Source organism: Ctenocephalides felis, unplaced genomic scaffold, assembly GCF_003426905.1.
Source record: "Ctenocephalides felis isolate EL2017-DRISC unplaced genomic scaffold, ASM342690v1 CF-g0.4_SCAFFOLD_03571, whole genome shotgun sequence".
In the NCBI taxonomy this organism is placed as follows: Eukaryota; Metazoa; Arthropoda; class Insecta; order Siphonaptera; family Pulicidae; genus Ctenocephalides; species Ctenocephalides felis.
In genome coordinates, this window is record NW_020539725.1 from 34,727,897 (window position 1) to 34,752,441 (window position 24,545).

Sequence of the window (24,545 nt, forward strand, 5' to 3'; positions counted from 1 at the left end):
TATGGGCCTAATACTCCTAATGCATTTGAAACTATAGTTCCAATGGAAATTCCTGTCTGCCTCAAAGGTTGGATATGTTTCCATTGCTTGCAGATTCACAACATAAAACGTGATGCTTATGCAAAATTTCATTACCACGGCTAACAGTGGGACCAAATTCTGGAGGGATTCATCTGAAATAATAAATTTTATTAATCTCATTTTTAGAATCCATAGTTATTTTTGAATAGCTTTTTTAAGCTAATAAAATTAAATAGTGATTATTAATATTGTAAAAATTGGAGATAAAGATAAATATGTGACAATAAATATGATGTATTTGTAATTACCATTGGCAATGCATATAAGAATGGAAGATGCTGCCAGAGCAATTCCAAAAGAAGCTACAGAGGTCCAACGTCTTCCTATTCTGTCGCTGGAGAAACGTCCTAGTAGATATGCTGGTAATTCTACTGCCGATTGATATAAAAAGTTGAGAAATGGATTACCTCCCATATTGCTCACGTTCAAAATTAATGTAAAATACGTCACGGAACATACAATCCTGCAAATTAAATTAAAAATGTAAAAATCTGAAAAATTATATAAAAAATCTTATAATTTTTCAAGCCTCATCATTGGGTTTTGCCCTTTTCTAATACTAAAGTAATATTTTTATAAAAATACTATAAAGGCATTTCTAAAATATTATTTACTTATAAAATATCTTAAATTTTAAATTGAAGAATTAATTAATTTTATTTCCCATAATAGCCTTTCGGCTGCGAAATCTATTTAAATTAATCCTTCATTAAAATATATCTAATATAATCTTATCAATGGATTGCCTTCTAGATACACTATTCTTAACTCATTCTCTTACTTAATATAATTTTAATTGCAAATATATAAAATATGTATGAAATACATAATTGAGTATGCAACAGATAATTGTTACAAACGCATTATGTTATTTATTATTCAATACCAATGGTCATGACCACGTTTTTTGGTTGCTAATTAATATCAAATTGAACTTTTTGTTGATAACTTTTTGCTATGTTGGACCACATATTGACTGAATAATAAATGTTGTCATTTTTTTTATGAAATTTGTGATACGATTTGTCATGAAATCTGAAACTTGCTTGTTTCTTCTACGTATTGGGTATTTAACAACGTTACATAATGATGAAATTCTCATAGCAAATTACTTGCATGAAAAGTATTTTGATTTTTTTTTATTTATAATTGTTATAATTTTCTACAGCAATAAAATTATTTCATGCAAATTCTATGAAATGAATTAAATTAGTTTATTATTCTGGTTTTATTATTTTAATATTTAAAAAATCTATATATATATAATTGAATGGAATTACTTTTGGATTTGTTAGTGTTATTAAGTGAAAACTTACCAGCAAAGCACAATAAGTGTAGTATTTCTAGCTAAACGTAAACTAGAAAATAAACTCATGATTCCGTAAACTTTTTCTGGTTTTCCTGAGGATTTTTCTCTTAACACTCTAATTGCATCTTCATTAAGAGTTGTCTTATTTACGCTGGAAATGATTTTTAATGTATTTTCACATCGTTCTATTTTACATCGACTTGCCAACCATCTTGGCGATTCAATCATATACCTAAAATTGAAAAGTTTGGTATATATGCATCAAGCGATTTTTAAATCGCCTTTTAATAAACGCTTAAAATTGTATTACATTTTCTCTACAACTGCCAATAATCATCAAGTAATATTTTGTATTAGTCAATATATAATAAAATGAAGGTTAGAATAAAATGAAGGAAGGGAAGGCATTGATAAGTTACTTGTATGATGAAAATATATTATAAAAGCAAAAAAAAATATTTAAGATATCAAAATGTAAAAGATGTCGAGTAGTGAACTTAACATTAACTTACTTATTATGAATTAAAAATATTGTACATGGAATAGTGCTAACCAAAGCAAAGATAAACCAATCTCGCGTCGCCCACATCAGTAACGGCATAAGAATCATTCCACTGGTCCACCCGATGGACTGCATCATGGCAATGTGTGCTCTATCTTCACTAAGAAAGAATAAACTAATTAATTATTTATATTTTTACTTAAGTTATTATCTATAAAAATGCCATACTGGTTTGTATGTTTCCAGATTAGTTTTTGATAAAACTCTGTTTACTTGTAAGTGATGCTTCTTTGCGTTTGGGTATGAAGACCAAGGGACTATGGTAATGTAGAAAGCTACTTACAGTTTTTTTTTCATTAACTCTTTTATTTTGTTTTTGCATATAACATATTTTTATTTGAACGTGCAATAAAAAATAATTTTAGGATATATTATGTTGATAATTGGCAAAATTAACATAAATATTTAAAATATATGTTGTACTTATTATCATTTCTAAATCGGTTGCAAGTAGAGACATCATATATAAGCTATTGTGAATTTAGAATAACCAAATGGGTTTTTTTTCATACCTTCTGGATATTTCCATCGCAATTATCAAAGGGCTTTGAAAAACAGATGTAGATGTTAGTGAACCAAGAAAAGCCGCTGTTATAAAAACAATAAACCAACTGGAAGTAAATGCTGTAATTAGTCTTCCGGTGACGATTGTGATGAGACTTAAGTAAAATACTGGTCTTCTTCCAATCCTGCAAGAAATCATTTGATATTTTCATTAAGTAAATTGAGAACATAAATTAGTCGAAATGAAGACCACGCTGATTATAAAATGTAACGACAAGATAATATAAAGCTTATTGGAAAACTTGTACATAGTTCAGGTAAAAAAGCAACTATTGATGAGAACAGAATTTGACAGAATAATTGAAATTATTAGTTAAATCAAAACTTTCTGGCCTTATATCAAAAAAACAATATCATATCCAATAATGTTGTAAAAAAAAATTTGCGTTTTGAATTATTTAGTCACCTATCTCCTAATTGTCCAAAAATAAATGTGCCTATGACTTCGCCTGCACGTCCAATAGCAAATGTATTAGTTACATAGAGTTCTCTATCACAAACCCAGTCTTGATCTGACGGAGCCGTTGATAAATACCATGTTCTGTCATATTCATAACCATGCTGACAAGCTGTTCAAAAAATAAAAACTATTATTTTTCTTTGGTTTACGATATTTTAATATTCACATTCATACTTACATATTAGATTACTTACGTATTATTTGACTTTCAATCTTATTTGTCTCTTCAGACCATGATTTATTGTACATATTGCAAGAGCTGTAGTCGATTTGTCCTTTGGAATTATATTCTCTATTATAATATAAAAAATCTTGAATAGTATATTTTAATAAGATATACTAAATACACGTTATACATTACATTAAGGAATACGTAATTTAACTTCAAATGTGAATTATTAAAAGTGTTCCTGAATGACAAGATGAAACGAAAGTTTGGAGGATACGATTTGTATTTTAGCAAATTGATGCCAGCCAATTGATGCCAGCCAATTTGCCGAAATAGTTCCTTGTTTGAATCACCTAGCGATTCACGAAGAAGGAATCTTAGCAAAAACTTTTAATATATGACACGAAGCTTGTGTAAAAGCTGATAGTTGTCTGACTGATATAAAGCACACTTTTTTAATAAAAATTATTTGTTTTCAATTAATGCATAAACTGGTAGTATATAGTAATGTATCAGCTTACTTACAATTTATATTTACTGGCAAAGAAATTAGACTACCAACTCAGATTTGCAAATGAATATTAATTTATATAAAAATATTATCTTCAAACTTAACTGAAATCAAATTCAAATCCTACATCAATATATTTTTTATTGTCATTATTTTATTTCTTTCAGAAAAGATCATTCTTGAGACGGGTAAATTTAATATATCCACCTAATTTTCTAATTGATGAAATAGTCTCGACAAAAGGTAAGTGAATCATAATATCTAGTTATTTTTATTTTCTAATATTTGTGAATAAAGTTTTTCTACAACATATTTATAGATTGGTTTACAATCAATGATATCATTTAAAAATTAGTTCCTAGAATTCGCTTAATTTACTCATGTGTCTGACCGCAAAGTTTTATTATGGTATGCAGAATCTACACTTGCTAAACGAGATAATGTTTTCTTTTCGTCATATTGTATTTTTTTATATATTTATTTCAATTAATATACTTCATAAATATTCAGAGTTAATCGATTTTCAATCGTGATTTATTGATTTAATGAAGTTCTGACTTTATTGTCCGCGTTAACATACCCGGATTGCAAATTTAATTTCCAATATATTTCTGCATTCAAACCGTAGTTAAAATTATTCATAATTTACTGGTATAATAAAATTTAAGGATACTATTACAAACCTTGGCAATGTCAATGCTTTCCACTCTTCGAGTGAATAATTGGTCTCGTTTCTGCCTGGTACATGACACCAGTGATCAGGAACTGCCATCATCATGACGATGTTAATGTAGGGCATCACAGTCAAGGCAACCATTGCAGTATTGTAGAAATAGTTGAATCGTTTTTGAAAGGCTCCATCGTCTCCTACAGATTGCATAACTTTATCGAACACGGCATCTTTATCGTGAGGCATTTTCTTGATTAACGGCTATAATAATGTTTATTTTATTTAAATTTTTAATGGTTCTAGTTTTACAGCTGATTTATGTTCCATCACTCTATTCTTGTCAAGTATTCTATTATATTAAATATATATAATATATATTATAATCATTTGAAAAAGTTGATGGTTCCAAAGAATGTTAAGTTGATAGAATTTGTATAGGATTATGAATAAATGCTATTGAAAAATTAGTTAACAAATAAATATTAAAGATCCGTGCCATAATGAAAATTTTAACTATTTTTCAATTAAAAGGTAAATTTAAAACAAGGAACTTTCTTTGCGCGGCTAAGAAAAAAGTGTCACCAATTTCACAAATTGAATAAATTATAAACTTTTGATGTCATAATCAAAACTTTTGATTTGGTTGTTACCGCTTTAGGGTAAGTTTTAAAACTTGCTCTTCATAAATTTAAAATATGATGTAGAGAACTTATGTGTTTTTATAATAATTGTATTGGATGAATTTTTCTTATAATTTAGATATCACACTTACAACATTAACGATTTACATGAACTTCTCGATATGTGTAAATAATCGACTTAATCAATGAAAAATAAATTAATTTATGAGTAATTAAAATTATTTCGAGTGGATTTATTACACATAATTGAAAACGAACGAATACGTTAATCGGAGTATTTTCTCAAAGCAAATTTTCAAAAATCAATATTTTTTTAATTGAACCAGTGTATTCATTAAGACCAAGTACTCTATCGTTATATCAAGTAAATCGTCTAATTTTAATTTTAACAAACGTCAAAAAAACGACTCATTTTCTCAAACTTTCATAAATTTTAAAAAATAAACTACTTGTCGTAAGGCCGTAGTATTTCAGTAAGTTCTATAAGACCATGATATATATCGCCAAAAAAAGTTTCATAATAAAAGCATATCAATCAATTACTTGAAGATAAGTAAACTGATTTTGTTTCTGCAGTTATATGCTCTCTTTCTTCCTTTTATTTTATTGTTCAATTCAAATTTATTTATAAAGTTATCTTTTATAAACGTTGTTTTTAAACTTATGTTTAGGTAATCAGACATTTAAAATTATTGGTTGAAATATCTTAAAATTTTTTAGCTGGAATAACGTTAATAAATTTTACTGAATTTTTGGAGAATCTATTTTATTTAGTAAAGCTAGTTGTTTATCAAGTTCTCAGGCTCTATATCTTTATCATTAAAGAATTATTTTAAATTAATATATGATTAAATCATTTTGTTTAAACAGTAGTTGACAAACAATTGTTTTTCAATTAATACTAACTAATCCTTATTGGTTCCAATTCTTAAAGATATGTTATACCCATCTAAATACTCAAATGATTATGTATTTTAATTACATACGTGTTTAAAATATCAATTAATTAATACAGCTTGAATCACCGTTTTATTTTTAAATAAACAGACATTGCATGAAAACAATGATTAATAATGAAAACGTGTTTTGTGGGTATTACAGAAAAAATCGTGATTTGCCATGTACTTACCGCAAAATCTGTTTACTGTTACGATTGTTTTTTCCAAGGCAAATTATTCATAATGATTGTGATTGTAAATTAATCTAATTGCACGCATATAAATTTAAAAATCAATGTAATAAAAAATTTTGCAGTAACTTAGATAAATGCATTTATGTGATTTTTAAATAAATAATAAACGCTTGGCAATGTCACATAGTAATCGGCTCTCTAATATTACACTCTAAAAGCTAAAATTTTAACTTCATCACATTGTATTATTTATTTTATATTATTATGTAATACTTATCTAACATTTCATATTTATATTATTTTAAAATCACTTGACACTTTCCATTTTCCTCACATACCTTTCTCTAAATTTAAGATATTACACCATGATGATTCTAGTTAATGGTCTAATTAAAACTGAACTTCAATTATAATATGTCCATTAAACAGTCTCAGGTGACAACTTAATACCGCTTGAGCATATAAGGTGCAAAGCAAATATAATACAACACGGGTGTACACATAGAATTTTTCGTTCAAATTTGTTTTTCCACATCGCACGTGTTGATATGATAACCTTCCCAAAGCAAGCTTATTTGTGGAAAATGAAATGATCAAAGTCAGACGTAGTCGTCAGTTTAAAACAAAATATTATAAGTAAAATGCCAATTAGATGCCCAGGCTATTAATTGATATTAGCAGATTACTTCACCTCATAATCAATATCGTTGATCATTATCTACATTCTTTGGAGCGTTTTGAATACTTTAAACGTTAAGAAAAATTGTTGGATTGAGTACTTGATTTTTTTTAAAGATCGTTACTTTTTAAATTTGGAGAATTTGACAGTTTATAAATATGATTAAATTTTATAAATTATATTATTCGTTGACTTTATGAAAGTGGAAAATTCCATCCAAGCCACATCGAGAAAAGTGAATTCCAAGAGAAACCAACAATAGGAAAAATATGCGTGTGCGCCTGTATATGTGAGCTAGAGTTTAGCATTTTGCCGATGTTTTCCCATAATGCTGTACCTATTTCAATAATTTAACTACCCTTTGATAAAACTCAATTTGTGAAAACCCTATCATTTTTCTCCGGTTTTATACATTTTGGTTCTTCACTTGAGCTTCCTTGCCTCTACATCTTCCTCAAATTTAATTTTCCTGTGTTTTCACTTTTCTTGACTTGAAACACTACAGCAGTCACGCTAGTCCAAATACTATATATATAAACAAACATAAAAAATAAATAAATAATTTGTTAATAAATTTTAATGTTTGTTTTAAAATTAATATAGCTATTTTAAACAATTCCTTAGTGCATTTCTTATCTATGATACAGATTTATGGCATACCTGGAGAATGTATTTGAACATTATCACGTGTGTTTAATATTTTATCTAGGAAGATCAATCTTGGTTGAGATTCTGCTGTAGAAGCTAAATTGTATTTATTCAATTATTAGTGCGGTATACAAATGATAGTGAAGTAATAAATTTAAACATATGAACGTATAAATATAATGCTTTTATATATTTGCAAGAAACTTCTAAACTAAAATTTACTATATTTTGATTTGTAGTGAGATTTAAGTGGCTTATTTTAATTGAGAAGTAAATGTACAATATAGATAGTTTATGCTATCTATATTGTAGTTTATACTTTCTTGCTAGGAAATTATTGAAACCTATAAAAATGGAAATTCTTATTTAATAACATAGATAATTATATGTTTATTATTTTTTTGGCAAGGTATCAGTATTTAATTTTATAGTGGTAAGCTTATACTGTATATAACATTTTTGATAAATTTAATTCTAGTTAAAATAGTGAATTAGATGTTGTACTGTTTTATTCTTTTTCATTGAAGTTAACACACATTTTATATGAATTTGCCTATATTGAAATAATTTATTACAACAAGCAAAGTTCTCTGACTACATTGTATTAACCAACGATATGTGTATACTTTTCTCTGGTACTTGAGGAAATTTATTTAAATTCTACACAATGTACAAAATGGTTGCTTTTTGACTCGTATTACAAATGATTGTAATTATTCGAATAATTTTTAACAATAATTTTAACATATACATTACACCAATTACCAATTAATTACTTGTAAAAAAATATTTTGCTAAACCATCTACCATATTGCCAGTGTCATACCATTATAAACCAAAGTCAAATTAGGATAAGAACGCAAATCAACGTTATTGTAGCTATCAACATTTTGTAAATGTATTGTATTTCTGGAGCATTCATACTACTTCCACCATTTTTTAGAGTTTCGTTAATCCATTGCCAATAATCAGCAACATTTGTGTATACTCCTGGTACTCCAAGTTGCCCGCATTGCTTACCAAATGATACTATTCCAGTTAGTAAACCATCACAGACTAGGGGACCACCAGAATCACCCTGACAAAAATCGTACGTCGTTTAAAAAATTTATAATGAAAATTTTTACTTATTATACATATATTAGTTTATGAGCTGAATTTTATTAGGATTACTGAATCTTCTCATACACGAATGAATTTTTACTAAAGATCTCAAGAAATAAGTAATCATCCATATACGCAGTTGTCTATGTTCTTGAATAGATTGAATACAAAATTTTCCAGATATTCTTAATAAAACAATACGTTTTATTACAATAAACACTGAATATTATTTCCAACTTAATCAAGATTATCTCACCACGAAATCTATTATTACTTATATTTATAAATATATAATTATCTTACCGGGCACGTGTCTTTGATGACTGTTTCATGACCTGCACACATCATTCCTTCATGCAGTTTGCGATTATATATTTTTTCACAATCTTCCTTATCCCAAACTAGGAGATCCACAGCTAGCAAGGTTTGACTCGTGTAGAAGATCTATTGCAATGAATTAAAATACTAAATAATGAGCATGTATTTCATGTTTTTTAAATAGGAAAGTGATGTAATAGTAATAGACACATCACAATGAAATTATAAATTAAATCTGCTTGTCTGGCATGACGAGACATTTTTAATAGTTTATGTGATAATCACGTTAAGGTCGAACATGAACTCAATTTAAGGTTGAAGATACTGTTGAGGTCGAATATATACTTTCATCATTTTTGTACTTAGAAATGATTTTTTTTAAATATTAACTCAATAATCAATGTTTAGGCCTTTTTTTATCGTCGTTGGCAGAATTATTGTTCCTAACACTAGGAGTAGAATTCAACTGACTGGTAAATGAATGCTACTAGACTGGTGAATGATGCGCTATATTTCACGGGTTTGTGAATATTGTTGTGAATATTGCAAAGTTTCAAGAGGTCTCAAAAGTTTGGCAGTATAACAATCCAACTTACTAAGTCTGAATTATCTTGATCTTCTTCTAAAGGTTCCGTAGATCCCCAACCACTGGCTGTGCAATTGCTTCCTGCACTTACTGGTTCTTGTCGTATACCAATTGCTGATACATTGGAATTTTCAAGATTCAATGGCGTTGATAGCTATTTTTAAAATCGTTTAAAATTGATTAATTGAATTATTTATTTATGAATAATATGTGTTAGCAAATAGAGTTGCGAGATAATGTAAATCCAAATATATCACACTGAAGTACTTAATTTTTATGAACTTTTATGACAATAGAGAAAATGTTAGTTTTTAAGTTGCCCATGAAAGGTAAAGAAGAAATAGGCTCGCATTTTCTTTTAGAAAACTCAATAAATGCTGTTTTTACAGTTAAAATATGTCAGTAGTTGTTAAACAAAACTAGTTACTCACAAAAATAATGGCCAAATCATTAAACCATCCATCATGTTCAAAATCTTCATGGGTTACTATCGATTTGACTGTGCGCATTGATGTATATTCCGTATCATTTAAATCCAATGAACCAGCTGCCACCATTATAAGGCTTTTGTCTACAGTTTTGGAACTGTAATTGGAAACATAAATAATCTAACTGTTATTATTAAAATCTAAATGAAGCGATCTAACCAACAAGTATTCTACCAAATTTTATGTCGCACTTAATTGATACAGATTCAACTCGTTAATAGTCAATTTAAATACTCTTACTATTTTAAATGAATTATTCTTTGATATTCAAATAATTGTTTTTTGCTTGTTTAATAACGGTTTTAATGTCCACGCTGTGTGAAACAAGTTTTATATTTTCCATTCTCATATTTCAAATCGTTTTGATCAAAATGAAAACTTGCAATATTCTAGAGTTTTAGACACTTTCGCTTAAAATATATATTTATGCATTGTCAAAAGTTATCTAACAAGTAGATGTTTTAATTTTTATATTCTTTGCGGTGATAAAATTTTTGTTTATTTTTGTCTGTTTATAATTTGTGCAATCGTCGTCTCGTTAAAATCGTTAAACCATCGAAGTTCTTTATTAGAAGCATGAAGAATCTCAATAAAAAATCTTCATGAGTTTAAAAATATCTGTTAACAAATCGGAGTGAAAATGTTTTGTTTTCAAATTTTGTGAATTGCTACAAGATATGAGAATTTTAGAAAATACTCCAATACATTTATAAGGCAATTCAGTAACTTTGGTTTTTTCTTTTATACCAACTGCACTATATATTGCCGTTTTTAACTTCCCGTAGGGCAAGTTATAGTAATCGCAAAAAAATCGAAACTGAAAATTTTTATATATCTTTACGTTTCAAAGGTTTCTGAATATTTTGACATACCTTTGAAGAAAAGGATGTACGTGTGTGTGTGTGCGGATACAAATTTTCGTCGACGATTTCGGGAACACCGATCAACCGATTTAAATAATTCAAAAAACATTCGATTCGTACTGATAAAGTAACGTGCTGATTAGTTTTTGGTGCAGATACGGGGCAAAAAGTGCCGAACATGGTAACTCAGTTTTTAAGAAAACTAAGCGTCCGATTTTAATAATTCATAAAACATTTTACTTGTGTTAACAAGATAAAGAATTAATAAAATTTTCATAAAGGCAGGTCTAGCGGTTTCGGAGATCAAGTAAAAAAAATGCCATTTGGGGGTCGAAAATGATCATTAAACATATGCACATCAAATTATCAGATATTTCACGGAGACTTTATTAATACGTATAAATTTTGTTTACATTCCTATGGGTTCCGTACCAATGTTTATCCGTTAGACAGCGAAGCGGCGCTTACGCGCTTCTATATTCCGTCTCTATGCAGTTATAGCAGTACGATTGCTTTGAAAAAAGTTCAGAATTTCCAAAATATGTCAAAATAAAGAAAACTTTGTTTTTCAAAAAAATAATTTTTTATCAAATTTATAGTTTCTCAAAAACCTAATTTTTTTTAAGTAAAATTTTTTCAAAAATGTTAATCGTTTTAAAAAAAAAAACAATAATTTTTGGTACGGGAAGTTCGAGGAATTTGCCTTAAGGCACGATGCCAGGCGCCCCACTAGTTAACATTAAGTTGGGAAACGCGGAGACAGACAGTCTTTGTTTGCTCATTAATAAATCGCCTCATATGTTATCAACGACACTCACTCATCGTTAACGCAGTGCGCTGCTGTCAACACCGCTGTAGGCGTAAGCACTGTCGCGCCGCAAAAGTGCCCCGTTCCAGGGCCGTACTTGGCGTCTACGTGTAAATATCGCACGGATGCTTGATAGGGATGGTCTCCTGTCTGTGCTTCCCAACCACCAGCTATGCGGTTGGAAGCATGCGATTCTGTAAATTAGATGAGTAATTGAAGAAATTGTTGTTGTGCTAAATACAACTACAATGATATATATATATATATATATATATATATATATATATATATTTATTAGGGTGGTCCTTAATATGGTCATTTTCAAATTTCCTTGCTCCCGAGGGCTCAAATGGTTCCAAATTGATAAAAAACTATTCTCTGAAAGTTTTAGCTCTTAATATTGTCTTTTAGATAGATCACAATTCAATCAAAGTTTTGTATGGAAATAGCATAAAAAAAAATTCCAAAATTTTGCATAGCGTCGAATTTTCTATTAAAAATGGCACGAATTTTCACTTTTAATTCATATGTCGCTAAAGTTATACCTAAAAATTTTTTTTAATTTTCAAATTTTTTTCCATGCTATTTTCATACAAAGTTTGATTGAATTGCGCACTATTTAAAAGTTAAGAGCTAAAACTTTCAGATAATTGTTTTTTATCGAATCAATTTGGAACCGCTTAAGCCCTTGGGAGCAAGGAAATTCTAAAATGTTGATATTAAGGACCACCCTTATATATATGTATATATATGGTGTCCCAGACCTTGACGTCAAGCCTAAATGGCGTGATAGTATTGACCTTAATTGTCCTGGAAAAATATGGGAAAAAAATTAATCTTCCGTTGTTTGGAAGTTATAAGCTTTTAAGTGCAACCTAAAGTTTTGGTGGAATTATGACCATTTTTTGGTTATTGTGGTTAACTGTTATCATTTTGTTTATTTGAACTTTTGAACCGTGAAAAATTAACATAATTGTCTCAAGTTTTCAAGAATTAAGACTTTTTGTTGAACTGTGAATTTAATTTTTTTTAAATCGGTCGTCTTTGAGAGGCTCTGTTTAAACTAAAATGTTCTAAAGTGTGTGCGTGTAATGAATTTCATCAAAAGTTGACGCATTTAATCAGGATTATAAAATTGTGAAACATTTGATAATTTCATTATTACATTACAATTTATTATTATTCTTTACATTACATCACAAACATCTTCAGTCCATTTAAGGTCAACATTATCACCCTGTTTCGGCTTGACATCATGGTCTGGGACACCCTATATTTACCAAACAAATCTTAAGCGCTCTTCACAAATTATTGCTTATTATTGAATACTCATACATCAAAATTATTTTCATTTTATAATTTGAACTACATAAATACATAATGTACATGAAAGTATAAGAATGTATAAAAAAATATCAGAAGATAAATTTAATCAAAAGCAACTATTTAATTTTCTGTACACTTTATTTAGGTTCATTCATTTCAATTTGGCAATTAAATAATTATTATGTTCATGATTGGAACAGATTCTAATGTATTAAAAATTATTTACTTCTTTATTTTATTAATTTTCACTTAGCAAGTGTAGATCATTATAAAATGCAAAATTAATTTATAAGCATATTAATAATCGAATTAATTTATCATGTGGGGAATAATAAGTAAAATTTCTAAATTACGATAATTTTTTTCTCAAAACTAGCAGTAGATGGCAATGCAATCTAATAAATTAAATTTATATTCATTTTAACCAAAGAATGTCTGCGTATTTTGAACTACTATTAAATTTATTATATATCATTATATAACTTACCTGCGATCGCACATTCAGAAACTAAACTGGTGAATAAAACCGAGTACATAACGATATTTTTATACATTTTTTTAGTTTCAACATCGAACGGTGCACATTCATTGGCAAGTATTTAATTACAAATAACATTAAATTTATTGAAAGAGCTTGCAGAGGTTCGAAAGCTCTTATCAAAATCAGAAGCTCTTAGCTTTTCAACAATGCGTTAATAGTATGGACATACTGTATAAATTCTGTGTAAATATGATAACATAATCAAAGTACGCAGTTTGTATAAATTAATAGCAGTTTGGGATCATAATAAACATTGTTTCATGTATCGATCAGTGGATTATTTAGCAGAATTGATACCAGAAAACTCTTCAAATGACAAACAAAAATACTAAACGTATATGATTATTCATGTCGTTTGTTAATAGATAGATTCGATAAACATGTATAATACTACCCGCTGTTTTGAAAACAAAAAAATAAAAGAAATTTTTTGTAGCACATTCATATTTAATAGTAATTTTTTCTTAATTCATTGTCTGATCATAATCTATTATGATCGTTAATGTTTCATAATTCTGATCTTTTCGCGCATTTTTGATCTCGTTTAAATATATATTGAGAATTCAAAAACTATTAACAAACTGTATTATTTTTTGTCATATCTTTTGCGCAACTCGAACAAGGAAAAATTACGACTGAATATTTTATATAATTTATTTTGTATTATTCATTACATTTTTAACTGCATTTTTAACGTGTGCTTTTAATAATGCTTCATTATTTATTATGGTCTAATTATGCAGAAATTAATTGCAATTATTAATTTTAATTAATTTTAGTGTTAAGTGTGAACAATCACTAACTGCTGTTATATTAAACTATTTCGAATTTTTATATTATATACTTATACGTATTTATATGAACATTTGAATTAGCATTTAAACCAATGATGTCTGTACAAATTTGTACTTTAGTGAGAATTTTTATATAGAGCAGCTTAGTTTATTTTTCAATAAGCAATAGCCATATTAAACTTTAGTTTATAATATTTGAAGCCTGTGTTATTTAAAGCCTATAATTTTTATTCTAGTCTGTATTATATTCAATAAACAAGTTCATATTTATGATTTCACTTTTGCCATCAGCATTACAATAGTATGAGAAAATACGTATCAAAATAAAGATTTTATCTTTTAGAAGCAGATTTATTTAAACAAAAATAATTCTTCAACTTCAACTTCTGAAAAGCAGCATACTCGTTGCAAGTGTAAAAATAATTAAGTATAGAGATTGATTATTAGCATTTGCCGAATTTTGTGCTTTTTTAATCCATGATATATAATGTGAAACATCGGTGTATATTCCAGGGTATACTGCACATCCTTTTCCAAATGACACGATTCCAGCCAGTTTATCATTGCATATTAGAGGTCCGCCAGAATCTCCCTAAAATACACACCAATAATAATAATGACTATTTTAAAAACGAGGGTCGTTTGTGAGAGAACTGAGAAATGTTATTTTCAGACGTTTTTTATCATATCCTTTGCAACTATACAAACATTTTACTTTCGACATTGTATTAGATGGAAATCGCTTTCATATAATTTAAAAAAAAATCTAGTATAATATGTATCTATATATAAGGTTATTGTAAAAATGAACTGTAGGAAAACTTACTTGGCACGAATCTTTTCCTGGTGTACCCGCACACAACATGTCTTCAGTAAACGTTTTGCTGTATATCATATCACATGTTACTCTAGAATTGATTGGTACAAAAACATATTTCAAAAATGGGCTCGCTATTGGAGGAGTTGCCTGTGAAAAATAATGTAAAAATATATTTTTGATCAACACGTGCTTTTTAATTTTAATCTTTATTAAAGAAAAACATTTTGATTATATGATTTAATGCTTATTATTATCCGCACCGTATGTTGTTGTATACATATTTTGCAAATAACAACTAGTGCATTATATTTATTTTGGTTCATATTAAATACTAATATGGTAGTCATGTTTATGTGATCAAAATCGGGACAACTTGTTCAAAAATCCTGAACAATTCGGGACAAAAAATAAAAAACCGAGACAAGAAATGCTTTTAGAAATATCCGGGATACATGATGAAAATCCGAGCTATCACAGCCAAATCTATGGTTATCTTACTACCATCTCTTACTTAAAATAAGCTCGAGAATTTCAGGTAGACGATTTAGTATATACTTAAGTAGCATCTATGTTGAATAGTGCGATCACAACTCTCTCAGAAAATACTTAATATCACAAATTATAAACTAACAATAAGTTAAATCTAATACATTTTAATTATGTCGTTTATATTTACTCAATAAAAATTATAATATTGAAAGATTTTGATATAAAAATTTTTTAAGTTCAAACTTATTATATTTTATATCTATTAGTGTACTGTATAAGAGAACAACGTTTTCTGGACTATGGTGCAACTATGGTGCTCATGCAAAAATAGTTATAATACTCAGATTACATTTTACATATTTGAAATTTGGTTACAGTAAACAAATGGGTCAACACTCTCAAAACATAGTATGCTTCAAGTTCAAAAGCAAACGAGTGCAAAAGGTTAAATCTTTCAGCAGACCTACCGTTCTTACAACTCCCCAGCCCATAACAGTACAATTAGTGTGATCTTTAACTTTATCTTCATTTAATTTGATTGTTCTTCCCTTATGCGTAGGGGCTAATCCATCCACAGTTTCAATCTATATAAAAAGGAGATATTCAAGTTGTAAATAAAAATAAACTGGAATTGTTTCTCATATAACTCTTAATAAAAAGTATATTGACCTTCAACACAGCGATATCATGTTGGAACAAGTTTTTGTCATATTTTTCATGTGAAATTATTTTCCTGACTTTCAATATATCATTTGGTTTGGCTTGCGAGATTTCAAGAATACCGACTGCCACGGTGTAAAGGGAAAGATTCGTACTGAAAATAAACATAAAATAGATTCAACAAATGTAATGATGATTAATTAATTCAGTGATTCAAAGTACAGGGTGGTCTATCTATTGGTTCATCTTTATTATCTGTCACTTATTGTTTTAATTCCACTTTATTGTTTTTCTAGTATTATTTTATTATTCAGAAGTTTCATTTATTTTATTTAATAATTTTATTTTTATTATTATTTGCTTTTATTTTATATTAAATCATCAAACTACATATATCATTTTAATGTAAACTCTATCCTATGTACTCTTATTTATTTAAATTTATGTTATTGTTTATTATTATTACTAGATGTTAAATTATTTAACAGTTGTAATAAATATTGTAATTAAAAAAAATCCATCTTACGGTTTACATCGTCAGAAAGGTCTCAAAATTCTTAGTTTTTTTTTTCATATATCGCAACTTCGAATTCCGCACGGTGTGGCCTACAGGCAAGTTGCAATCGATAAATTCCAATTTTTAAATGGGCCACCCTATATTACAAAATTTGATCAAATTAAATAAAAGTTAAATATAATTGTTTAAAATATAAATATCAGCTATAATTGTTAAAAAAAAAAATTCGGGACAGTTCCAAAGAAAATTTAATTTGTTTTAATGTGGCGTCATATTTTTAGAATACCATATTTTTCAATCTGCAATTTACCAGAGAAAATCATTTTAAGATCAAATAACAAAGTAAAATCTATCGATCTATCGAAATTGATAAAAAAGTTTGCAAATGTTGATTATGCCAAAGCTTTAACTAATTATATCGGATTTGCAACGAACTTCTCAAATAAAATCTTAAAATCAAATGAGTTCAAAAAATTTTAAATTTGTTTTTTTATTTAATTGTTAACTTTGTTACTAACTTGATAAATATGATACACGAATATCAAACCTTTGAACTTTCCTGAGTAGGTACAGGGGAAAGATAAATTAATTATCGTTTAATTACATAGATTTAGATCAGTATCACATACGAATAATTGTTCAGTCCAAACAGTATAAAAATTCAAAAGGTCGTGACAAAATTTATTATCCAAGTTTACTAATTTCAAATTTAACCCTTTCGACTCGGATGCCGGCACTCCGGCGGCGAAATTCATGTAAATCTCTGAATTCACGAGTGGAAAGTGTTAATATAAACTTTGATAAAAAGAATTTTTAAAGTTTGAACCAGAATCAATTGTTTTGTTTCATACGTAATCTTCAAATGAATATGAAAATGATTTTGAAGCATTTGGAGAAATACGACTTTTGTGGTTGGTTCGATTTTGAGAATGAATGAGAATTATTAGCCAATAATATGTATAATAAAAAATATACTTACTCTTCCACACAATGAGCAGCTGTTAACACTGTGTCATTTCGAATTAAAGCCCCGCCACAAATATGCTTGTTTAATTTTCTAAGTGATACCTAAAACCATTTTTATTTTTACTTTTGTGATTCACAAAACCAATTTACTATTGAAGTATTAGGAAAACAATAGAAAAGTTTACTAGTTTCAATTTACCACATATTTAGATTTGGTTTATATAAGATATTAAAAAAACAACAACAGAATTTGAATGTATTTATAATTTATATTTTTCACCAAAGTTTTACATCTTGTTATATTTGTGAAGAATTTTGCACAATTTCAAACCTGTGCCATAATATTCTAAATGTTCAGAAAAGTACTAACTTATCTAAATATAACATAAAAAGTTCAAGTGATTGACAAAATGAAAATAAAAAATTTAAATATTAAAATTTCTATTTTCAGAACAATTATATATTTCTATTCAATTAATAGAACACGTTGATTTTTTTAATTTGCACTTACTGGGAATAGAAATTGGCCTTCTCTTGCAAATTCACCTCCAATAATTTTTGTTTCCAAGTGTTTTGAATAGCCTGATAATAAGCATGAGCATTTTTATTGAAAAATATAATGCCACCGTCCAAAAATATTTTAATAATTAATTTTTATGCCTTACCATGTTTCACTAAAAGAACTATAAAGATTAGAACCACAAAACTAATATTTATATTCATTTTTGCAACACTTCAAACGAACCGATATTAAATAACTAATTTATTATATTTTTTTCATGTTACTTTCGATGATAATTCTTTATCTAACAGATAATAGTAAAACATTTACGATTTTTGGTATCTAGTTGATGATTAATTTGATGGTATATCTGCAATTAGTAATCTTTCAATACCATTAGATTATAAAAAGATTTTAATAGGTATTTTAAATTAGATAGTGCTAATTATCTATATCATAATTTAACTCATTTTCAATAAATTACTTCAAAAATTAGGATTGTATATATATATATATATATATAAGAATTTTAAATATGTTGATATGATAAAATATAAATAAAACTTAAGACACAGATTTCGTTACTGTTGTAAAAACGCTATTTTAATAAAAATAATTAAGCATTTATAAGCAACAAGGTCTAGTCATCTTACATGTTATTTTATAGTTATCTTTGATTTTCCAAATTATCCAAAAAATTCTTAAATGTTCAAAAAATTCAGAAACCTTCATTCAATATATAATACATCACTATAAATAACTAATCTTTTAAAATTGAATAAGGTAACACATTTGTATTTGATGTCACATGACTGACTAGTGCATAGCATTTACAACAATTGTTATGACTGATATTATAGATAGATATAGTGAATTTTTGATAACACTTCCATCATTTTGAGCTTTTTTGATCCATGTTAAGTAATGTGAGACATCGGTATATACACCAGGTACATCGCCACAGCCTGCTCCAAAAGAAACAATACCTGTTAGTTTATTGTCGCACACGAGTGGCCCTCCTGAATCTCCCTGGAAAATAGATGCTGGAATAAATTTCCAATATCTATGGTGTTTGTTTGATCCATTCTAATATCATTCATAATAATAAATAATTTATTTTATAATATTAATCTTTAAAAGTCAGTTATGATATTTAATATTTTTTGTGATTCCAAAGTTAACATATACGTTTTTCAAAAAATAGAACCGCAATTAGAGTATGCAATCTTTTTTTTTCATATAATACACAAGAAGAGAAAAAATGCAGAGGATAAAATCATAGGAATGCGAGGAATTGGAAACAATTTTGAGTGTAATATAAAATTAGACAGGACTTACAAGTTTGCTCTACAATTTGTACTACGTTTTAATAAATTATGCAAAATTCATTTTTGAAAATAAAAAGCAATCGAGAGCAACGTTTTAATATTTTAATTGATAATAAAAATTGCATTGCCGATTTATTCACGTGTAATAAATTTATAAGCAGCACACGATTTGGCATAAATGGTTCAAAATTGTTTATTAGGTTCAAGAATTTATTTTGTATATAAAAATACAAATTGAGAAGTTTTAATTTTGAAGTAGTAGTTTTAAAAATTCATTAATTTTCTATTAATGAAATAAAAACTATAGTTAAACTAGTTGGCATTGGTATTTTGCCTTTTGCCTAATTAATCGACTTAATCAATAAAAAATAAATTAATTTATGCGTGATTAAAAGTATTCCGAGTGGATTTATTACACGTAATTGAAAGCGAAGGAACACATTAACTCTGAGTATTTTCTAGAAGAAAATTTTCAAAAATCAATAAGTTTTATAATTGAACCAGTTTCCGTAGGACTTCAATGGTTTAGTATGTTCATTATGACCAAGTACTCTGTCGTTATACCAAGTAAATCGTCTAATTTTAATTTTAACAAACGACAAAAAAACTACTCATTTTCTCAAACTTTGATCAATTTTAAAAGTTAAACTACTTGTTGTAAAATTTTTCACTTTTCTGCTATTTACAAAGAAACGGCTTGGCTGATCGTCGCACAAAATTGATAAACGCTAATCCTCATCGCGATACATCGAATGGTTTTTAAACTTTTGAAATCGGTCCAGACGTTTTTGAGAAAACGTCGATTTTCGGCAAAAAATCTGTTCACACACGCACACACATACTTTTTCCAAATTTGGTCTCATTCGATTCAGAATGGCTTAAAACGTTGAGAAAACATAAAATTAGCGAATCGGATTTTTCCATGAAAACATAAACTTCTCCTTCGGGAAGTTAATAAACTGGAGTTACTTTGTACCTTTATCCAATTATGGAAATTTGAATATTAATATAAGTAAATACTTTACAGTTTGTTAATGTGTCTCACCTGACAAGAATCTTTGCCACCTTGACCTGCACATAACATATCATTAGTTAATAGCGACTGATATATTTTGGCACACGATACTTTTGAAACTATAGAAATATTAACGAAACGTAGTGCATCACTGCCATAGTTTGATCCCTAAAAGTGGAAAAATATTTCATTTCATACAATAAAACATAAATAAGACAATTACATAAATTTAGGATGCTTGCCAACATTTGACTCACTGGAATATGTATGTGGTTTTCTTTCTTAATTTTACAAATTCAATTCCAATATTAAGATTCTTAATTATTACTAAATGTAGTTGTATTATATTTCACTTTAGCATTAATCACAACTACATTGAGGCCTAATTTGTAATGGTGCATGTCAAATTTTATAAAAGCAATAAAGATCAGTAACAGGGACGGACTATCACAAGTTCTAAATGGTGTATAGGACACTCCTTATTATTACTAAAAACAACGTTATTGATAGGCAAACCATTAATTGTCTTTTGTATACTATTCAAGATAATTATTTACTATACTATTCATTATAGTTTACTTGTAATAATAAACGCTTTAATTTTTCTAATTGGGGTATTGTAACAAATGATCCTAAAAGGCTGTTATTAAGAATAGAAACATAATGCTATTTATATTTCCAAGGGACAACCAACGTCACTCGACATCATACTCTCCGCGGCGGGAATCGAGCTTGGAACTTCTGATTGAAGTCCCATAGCTCAACTCACTTATCCAAGGAAGAGCCCAAATGTAATTAAATGATAATTATAATAAAAAATCGTACCTGATACAAATCTCCCCATCCCACGACAGTGCAATTAGCTCCTTCTTTAACCGGCTTGTCATTTAATTGTATTATTTTACCAGAATGCCCCGTCCTAGTTTTTACCTGAATAAACAATTGCGTTAAAAACAATATCTGCTAATGAATATATACTTGTACGATTTCATTTACTTTTAGTACTGCTATATCGTGCATGTAAGATTCGTTGATGCCGTACATTTTGTGTTTGACAATTTTGGTCACTTTCATTATGCTATTCTTTGGAATATTTTTTAATCTGAAAATACCTGCAGCTACTTTGTAGTGATCAGGCTTCGTACTAAAATTGTTTGTGTATTGACTTAAATGAATTGATTAATTTATGATATACATACTCTTCCACGCAATGGGCTGCTGTCAGTACAGTGTCATTTCGAATCAAACTACCTCCACATATGTGTTGCCCATAATATTGTAAGGACACCTATGAACGATTCATTTTATTTGTATAATTTGACAAATTTAATAATAAACACTCAACACACACCAAAAATTCACAAAAGTGCCAACAAACATCAAAATTGTTGTATGTCGAGCGTTTGAATTGGAAAATGGGTTTGTATTTGATATGGTTGAGGGTTGGAATCCTTTAATTTTTTTAAAAATTAAATAAGTGTATAGATACATTTTTACGAAAGGTACGTCCCATGCTCTTTAAGCATCAAATTTGAAGATCAACAAAAATTTGAAGAGTAAAAAGAAGTTGATAAAGAATTCGATATCCGATTGTTTAAATAATACTTGTTATTTATCACTTTTATTACGAATATTGATCTAAATTGGTAATTCATGAAAACGCAATATATTATAGTTAACAATAATGTAATAGACCAGAATAAAATTTTACTTTATTATACACTAAATTAATACCAACCGGAAATAAAAATTGTCCTTTATTTGCAATTTCTCCACCAACAATTCTCGACTCTCCGTTATGTATAAAATCAGTCATCTCACCTGTATGATATAGAAATATGTTATGTTAAAATAATGTGATTTAAAATACCATTCAGTAATTTAAAATTTATTGTTAATATTATAAACTCACCGCATTGCAAAATCGTTGCAAGTGCAACTAAAATGATGCCATAATTAATCATTTTAATGTTGACTATGCCAAAAGATTATACGAAAAGGTATTTAACTATGCTTGGTGATATATTTGTATAATTTGGTATCAGTTTCGTTATCTAGAAGATAAATTCTGGTGTACAATCACAGTTTTCGATACTAATAAAACTGTATTTACCTTTAACACGCTTAAGTTCGATGATACAGATTTTATACTTATCGATTGCTTTGACGTATATGCAGTTATATATATATATATATATATATATACTAAATCTAATTACTTTTTATCAATTAAATTTATTATTTATGATTAGATTTAAAAGATACATTTGTAATTTGAGTAACAATGTTTAAAAAGAACATGTTTGTAATAAGTTTTATGAATACAATATGTTCTTAATATAGAAAACAATTATTTTATATACTTATTTAATAGCACATAATTTATATATTTTTTTATATTTTTATTCCTTATAATTCTTGTTTGCCTCGTGTCTCTCATCTCATTCATTGATTTTCAATTTACGAACATAATTTTTCAACAAAATTGATTTGTTTGAAATCTTCAAATATAAATGATAAATCTATCTAATTTTACCTTACCAAATAAATATTTTTACGTACTTACACCTTTTTAATTCTCATGCTCGCACAAAGTATTAAATCGTAATACTGTTTATTACATTCGTTCTCATCATGAACAATTATTGCTAAATGTAGAGATTACAAAAAAACAATTACAATTTTCTATTTTTATATTACAAATATATATTAATACATGTATTATATTATCCTAAATATTAAAATTGTGACTAAAAGTAAAATCATTACATGAGACTGCCTTATAATATAAGCATTATTTTGTGCATCTTTTATCCATTCTAAGTAATGCGATACATCGGTATAAACGCCTGGATTTTTACCACAGCCCTCTCCAAATGAAACAATTCCAGCCAATTTATTATTGCATACAAGAGGACCACCCGAATCTCCCTGAAAATTATAAATGAGAATTTAAAAAATAAGCAAATATTATATGTGTATACTCATAAAAATAATTGTAAGTTAATTTTACATTTAGAAGCTAATCTTTCGAATATCATCTATTTTTATTGATTTGCCTGATCTGATCGTGTATGAGTATTTATCCAAAAAAACGATATTTTAATTTATTAGAAATTTATTTTCTTACTTGACAAGAGTCCTTTCCTGGTAATCCACCGCAAAGCATGTCACTATTTAATAAATTCATATAAATTTTTACACATTCTGTTTTAGGAATAATTGGTATTTCTACATATTGAAGAAAAGGGCTTCCTGCCTGCGAACCCTGCAAATGGAAATCATAACGAAATTAATGTATCCGAGTTAAACTCGCAAATTTTCTAAAACAACTTTACGTTCGTGTTTTATATAATTTTATATTATTAGAGGATAAATCTTACCTCATATGTATCGCCCCATCCTATTACTGTACAATTGGTATGATCCTTTACTGGATTAGTGTTCAACTTTATTGTTATATCTGAAATAGTCTTGTTTGATGATCCAACTGGTTTTACCTAATAAAAGTAGATATATTTTATTGCTGTATAATATTTAAAAAAAAGCGCTAACACTTTGCAAAAGGTAATGGCATTTACCTTAAGAACTGCTATATCATAATCAAAATTTATATCCAAGTTAAATTTTTTGTGTTTTATTATTTTTGTCACTTTCATTGAAACGGTGTTTGGAGATTCAATTAAAGTTGTTGTATTGAAAGCAACCGTGTAGTATTCAGGTTCATCTCTAAAAAATTTTACATAAAAAATTAGAGCTGTTTAACACGTTGGCAGAGGTAGGAACTAGTTAATGTGTCAACAACCCCATTACGAAATAACGAGGGGATGTTGACACGTTGTCGACACTCGCAGTCAACGTGTTAAATATATACTTTTTTATTTGTTTTTTTATCTATTTATTATAATTGCTTAGCTTACCGTACTTACAATTTATTTTAATTTTTCTTACAATTAATGCTTAATCACTTAATTTTTTTTATCCAATTTGAAAA

The 24,545-nt window shown here is 27.7% G+C and overlaps 2 protein-coding genes across 2 annotated transcripts in view; both read right to left on the reverse strand.

Annotated features, from left to right (window-relative positions):
- Positions 1 to 4,572, reverse strand: part of LOC113385954 (carcinine transporter-like) — an 8,113-nt gene extending 3,541 nt beyond the window's left edge. The window contains exons 1-8 of the mRNA XM_026623772.1: positions 4,340 to 4,572; positions 3,171 to 3,268; positions 2,923 to 3,085; positions 2,465 to 2,641; positions 1,903 to 2,052; positions 1,398 to 1,622; positions 330 to 544; positions 61 to 173 (exon numbers count right to left, since the gene is read on the reverse strand). Coding sequence (XP_026479557.1) covers positions 61 to 173; positions 330 to 544; positions 1,398 to 1,622; positions 1,903 to 2,052; positions 2,465 to 2,641; positions 2,923 to 3,085; positions 3,171 to 3,268; positions 4,340 to 4,572 — 1,374 coding nt within the window. The remainder of the gene's footprint in view (positions 1 to 60; positions 174 to 329; positions 545 to 1,397; positions 1,623 to 1,902; positions 2,053 to 2,464; positions 2,642 to 2,922; positions 3,086 to 3,170; positions 3,269 to 4,339) is intronic.
- A 3,695-nt stretch (positions 4,573 to 8,267) lies between these two features.
- LOC113385955 (transmembrane protease serine 9-like) lies at positions 8,268 to 24,361 on the reverse strand. The gene is made up of 21 exons (XM_026623773.1): positions 24,357 to 24,361; positions 24,205 to 24,280; positions 23,935 to 24,051; positions 23,682 to 23,819; positions 23,321 to 23,482; positions 21,751 to 21,839; positions 21,530 to 21,695; positions 21,377 to 21,481; positions 20,582 to 20,719; positions 19,096 to 19,237; positions 18,218 to 18,288; positions 17,720 to 17,808; positions 16,233 to 16,377; positions 16,031 to 16,147; positions 15,081 to 15,221; positions 14,657 to 14,846; positions 11,604 to 11,787; positions 9,866 to 10,019; positions 9,445 to 9,588; positions 8,834 to 8,974; positions 8,268 to 8,504 (listed from the first exon to the last, which is right to left on the reverse strand). The coding sequence occupies exons 1-21, from the start codon at positions 24,359 to 24,361 to the stop codon at positions 8,268 to 8,270; spliced, it is 2,751 nt and encodes a 916-aa protein (XP_026479558.1).
- Positions 24,362 to 24,545: the final 184 nt, after the last annotated feature.

Excerpts from the sequence above, each read along its gene's own strand:
- LOC113385955 (XM_026623773.1), bottom strand. Across the intron at positions 21,840-23,320 it reads ATATTATAAGGCAGTCTCAT|GTGTCCTTACAATATTATGG; the intron begins GTAATGATTTTA and ends AATCGTTCATAG. Across the intron at positions 18,289-19,095 it reads AAAAGCTCAAAATGATGGAA|GCTATTCAAAACACTTGGAA; the intron begins GTGTTATCAAAA and ends GCTTATTATCAG.